The sequence below is a fragment of the Pygoscelis adeliae genome, unplaced genomic scaffold, assembly GCF_000699105.1.
Source record: "Pygoscelis adeliae isolate BGI_AS28 unplaced genomic scaffold, ASM69910v1 Scaffold508, whole genome shotgun sequence".
In the NCBI taxonomy this organism is placed as follows: domain Eukaryota; kingdom Metazoa; phylum Chordata; class Aves; order Sphenisciformes; family Spheniscidae; genus Pygoscelis; species Pygoscelis adeliae.
This window is the reverse complement of record NW_008825292.1, coordinates 341,123-346,106: the sequence shown is the minus strand read 5'-3', so window position 1 is coordinate 346,106 and position 4,984 is coordinate 341,123. Positions and strand designations below refer to the sequence as shown.

Sequence of the window (4,984 nt, the reverse complement as noted above, 5' to 3'; positions counted from 1 at the left end):
ATGGAAGTGCCCCAAATCCTTCTGCACAGAACAGGTGGGTGAGCACTTTAACTGGAAATGAGCAACTTAGTATTTTAACTGTTATTTGTGGTTTTCAGTCCCCACCCCCAATTCGTTTACAGCTACAGACATTATTTTCTTCATTTCCACTCCCTGAGGAGACACCGAATAGGAAAGAATCCACTCACCTGTTACTATTTTGGAAGCTGTTTGCGTGGGATTTGCAATAATACCATCTCCAGCCAGCTGAGAAGGAGGATGAGGCGGAGGGGGAACACTAGGTCTATTTCTGGGTTTTGGTACCGGCCGTGGCCTCGGCAGCGTACCACTCTGAGGTGGAGAGTGAGACTGGGAGGTTTCTTGAGTAGATGGCTGTGGCAGTGACGATGGGGAACTAGTATTATGTTTTCCTAGAGGGGGTGTATCGGGTGGTGTTGGAGTCTGCGGAGGAGTGTAACAGGGCTGCTCTGGTCCGTGCTCACTGTTGGGTGCAGCAGGAGGAGATGCTTGACTGTTTGATTTGGGCTGCAGTGGAGGAGTAGCCTGTGTTGGGGGCTGTGGTGGTGGATGACTGGGAGCCTGTATTGGGGAAAGGCTGCTGGAATATCTCCGAGGTGCAGAAACCTGGGAAGTAGATGTCTGGGCTGCTCCTTGGTTTGCGTGTTGAGCAGGAGGAGAAGAACTTCTAGCAGGTGGTTTTGGAGAGACAGAAGGTGGCTGAGCAGCTGGGGCAGAACTTTGGCTTCCTGGCTGCCCTGGCGGTGGGTTGGCTGGCTTGGGAGGGGCTGGAGCAGGCTTCTTAATGGCTGTTAAGAGAAGAGGTGAGATTTCATGGCTGTGTATTGTGAAACCAAAATCCTGAAAGAAAGAAATCAGTAGCACAAAAGAATACTCAAGTACATGATCAAAATAAAATGGTGTATTATCAAATAAAAGTGGTATCAATAGGAAGCTACAGAAGTTTGTCACAGGTTTACTAATCAATAGCCTTTGAGTGATTTTGTTAAACAGCGTCGGTAACATTAGTACCAGCATTCATGAAACAGTCCAAAAGTCCAAAGATGCATTTAGCTACGCCTTAGTGAAATGCAAGCAAATTAAACCATTGTCTGGAATAAAAGAAGAAATACTGATAAAGTTATTTTAGTAAGCATTTTTGCAGTACGTGAAGAATTGGAACTTAGTGGCTTGAAAACCAAATGAAACACACCTCTCCTCATTGAATGGGGACTGGGACCTGCTGCGTTCTGCGGCTGATTAACAGAAAGCTGGTTAGTGCTACTTGTTGACTGGTTCTGGACAGTGGCTGCGTGCCCACCATTTCTCACGGGTGGAGGAGTAGCTGAAGATGTGTTGTCCTTAGATTTTGAGGTACTGAAAATTAAAAATACTAAATTAGAAGATGATCGTAAAATGCCTTGCCCAGATCAGCTGCACCCATTCAGGTTTACGTTACAAACTGTGCTATAGTTCTGACCCTCAAATGCTTCAGAAAAACTTCCGCACTGGCTGGTATTTACGGAGACTGAATGGTGCTACAACTCTTCAAACAAGTGGCAAGTAGGCTTTAGGCAAGCCTGTACAAACGATTAGTTACCAAAACTAAATCAGGCATCCAAGTAGTTCTGCAGTGTCACAGTACCTGTTTGAATGCAGTACTGGTACCTAGGAGTACAGCCTCCATGCTAATGCATCCTCAGGGCATTTGCAGATCCTTTACAAACAGACTCCCAACATGAAAGTTCATATAAATTTTCATTCAAATATACCCATTACCCCTATAACTGTTAGCCTTTTCAAAACATTGTTACAGCATCACATCCAATTTGCTAGCAGTTATCTGGTAGACCTAGCTACTAAGGACCACATGATGGCAATCTGTGAAACTCTGCCAGAAAAAAAAAAAACAAAGGACATGAACCAACTTGCTACGTATAGTATATGGGCAAGGCAGATGTAGTCCTCACCACTGAAGCCCCTTGGAGCCTTTGGAAGCCCTTGGGAGGGCCCAGGGACTGCAAGACGCAGGCGTGGAGAGAGGAGAGGTTCTTTTCCCTTCATTGACTGGCTGAAGCCTTCTCTCCACCCTACCTGGAATTAAGCTTTAACTCGCTGGGAGACCAGAACTTGTTTTGAGGGAGCAACTCCTGTAAAATCTTTGAGACTGAGATCAGGACAACCCAGCTCTTCCTGACCCTTGGCTATGAAGACAACAGAATTTGGGCGAAACACAGCACTCGAGTGTGAACCAGTCAAGGAGGTACTGGGCAGTGCCCCCTCCTCTTGCTATGCACTTGCAGTCTTCACTCACTTCTCTATAGTCTCTTGCAGCATCTTACTCATCTCAGATGGACTAACACCTTTCAGTCACTTTTACTGGCACATTGCAATCCTAATTTCTCCAGATGCTGTTAATAAATTGCAAGTACCTGAACACAGAGTTTGTGCAGATTTTAAATGCAGCTTTTAGACACTATTCTCAAGGTTTTGGTTTAGCTGCCTATGCCACAAAAGACATCTGTGGAGGAAATATTAGTCTGCAGGGGATTTCCGAATGAGAAGTTGTTTTTGTAAAAATGCCACCTGAGAACAAAAGCTATATGAAAGGAGTCAATGCTGCACTGAACTCCACGGTGGTGTCTTACCGTAAGATACAGTGCGAGAGGTTGATGTCTGGAGAGCACTACAGGCCTTTACATGTGGTTTGTTATATCTCTCAGGCCACAGAAATATCAAAAGCAAAAGTGCTGCTTTCACCATACATGAAAGGAAGAGTCAAGGCTACTGCAATTAGCCTTGAAGTCCATATATACTAATACTGGGGACATGATCACACGGAGTTTCAACAGTAATTAAGTAGCAAAAAAGCCTGTATGTATGCTTGTCCTAAAGAAACTAGTATTGAAATATGATAAATTGACTTCCAGTTTTCTAGCAAGCAAGTCTGGTCATCACTAACACTTGCTACAGACAAAGAACAAAAAAGACAAATCCAGATAACATGTACAAGTAACAACAAACAAGAGCAACAGGTTTCTAGTATTGCCAGTGGTAGGTTTTGTTCTTTCAGCAGCAAACTGATGGTCATACTATGTGGACACCTCAGAGTATAACTTGGAAAGGTCAACATGGGTAGTAGAAGTACAGTCTTTTTTAGTATTTTTCATCACCATTTTTTCCCCCAAGAATTCCCTTACTTTAGAAGATCAATTCTGGAACATACAGAACAACATATGTTATTTTAGAACATCAATTCTGGAACAATACGCATGGCAAGAGAGCTCTCACACAGTGCTTCTGCCCGCATCTGAAAAGGCTTCACATGACAACATGCATTCCAGGTAGAAGAGGTGCCTTGTGAAGCAGATACAGTTGACACATCAGTCTGCTGCTGAAGCAGCCTGCTAAGACACTGCCAGCAGAAGCCATGCCTCTTACCTGACATCCTCATTTCCTTGACTTTGTAACTGTTCTGCTGTGCCAGCAGAGAGAGCAAAACCAGCACCCACTGGGCTTGTTTCAGCCACAGAAGTTTGTGAGTGCTGCTCCGCTCCAGACTGAGCCAGCACGCCAGCCTCCGTGGGTGGAAGTGGTGGCTGGAAAGCTGGGGATGTGTGCTTTCTATTTATAGTGCCACATCTCCGAGGATTCGCTTGGAAGTCCATAACCTTGACACCAAAGCTACAGAAAGAAGAGAGAGTAAACACACCATGCCAGCCAACACCAGGTAACTAAAGCAACAGGACAATTGGCTGTTATAACCCACAAAGACAAATGCAACCCCTGTTGCTTAGCATGCAAAGCAGCAACAAGGAAAGCTTCGACTTTCTGCATGTAACACCATTAAGACATGCAACACTACTTGGCTTATCCACACAGAGGGGTAAGCTACACAAGTGGAACAAGCTACTCAATTACATTTGAAGACAGACATTGATGACAATGAGGTCAAACCACTCAGTAATTTTACACGTAAATACATACATTTCCTTACATACCAGAGTATCTCCTCACCGAATATATTTTGCCACATGAATTTTGTTTCTATTACACGCTAAGTTGCAGTACAGATTTCAAGACAGACAAAAAAGCCACTTGATATACGCTATGATTTGTGTTTAAAGGAGAATTAGGGATAAACAGACTAAAATTCTAACAGATTTTAGAATGCATACAGCACATCTGTTCTAGAATTTAATTTTATTCTTGTTGTGTTAAAGACAGTGAATCTTGATCTGATTTTCTTCTTCCTCTGTCAGTGCTGATAAATTTGCATGTGGCTAGCCATAGTTAACATTCAGGTAACAACATCTGCATAAACAGCTAAAAACAAAACAGCACATCACTTGAATATTCATGATATGAGTGATAATAAATGAACGTTACACACTACATGTTATATGGGAAAACAGCATGTTTTTTTTTTATTTTTTAGCGTTCTACTGTTTGCTGTGGTATACTGTACCATCATCAACTCAGAAGTCTTATCATGAAGGCACCAGGTAACACCACCTCAGCTTATGGGCTTTGAAAAAGAAGCCATGGAATATCAGAAGTTAGATACTGATAGATGCTACTATATACACTTCTGTTTCAGTGGATTTTAGACCCCCCAAATCTGTAATAGGAGAATTGGAAGCAGTAATTATCTGCTTGGTTTTTATCATGCATAGAGTATAACTGGAAGCAAATACCAGTACACTACCTTTGAACCTTCCTCAGGCTGCAACAACATGGGGGGGGAAATAAATCACTATTGTTACCTATAGTATTTCCATGAAATTCTCCTCCTGCAACCAATAAAAGTGTGTCCGATTACAGCCTCCTCAGTAGTCCAGCTCTCAGGAGTGGGCTAATAATTGAAATCTAACCCGAGAATGAAACATACCTTTCCTTCTTCAATAAATCCCCTTCCATTACAGTCATACTAACAGGCCTCTTCCGTTCCAGTGTCCCAGATTCATATTCATTCCCAGTGTGTGAC

The 4,984-nt window shown here is 43.0% G+C and overlaps 1 protein-coding gene across 1 annotated transcript in view; it reads right to left on the bottom strand.

Annotated features, from left to right (window-relative positions):
* ARHGAP17 (Rho GTPase activating protein 17) overlaps positions 1 to 4,984 on the bottom strand; it is a 25,776-nt gene that overhangs the window by 6,149 nt on the left and 14,643 nt on the right. Inside the window, 5 exon segments of the mRNA XM_009329962.1 lie at positions 189 to 806; positions 1,211 to 1,374; positions 3,439 to 3,681; positions 4,889 to 4,980; positions 4,983 to 4,984. The exon segment at positions 4,983 to 4,984 is cut by the window's right edge and continues 63 nt beyond it. Of these exon segments, the coding sequence (XP_009328237.1) occupies positions 189 to 806; positions 1,211 to 1,374; positions 3,439 to 3,681; positions 4,889 to 4,980; positions 4,983 to 4,984 (1,119 nt within the window).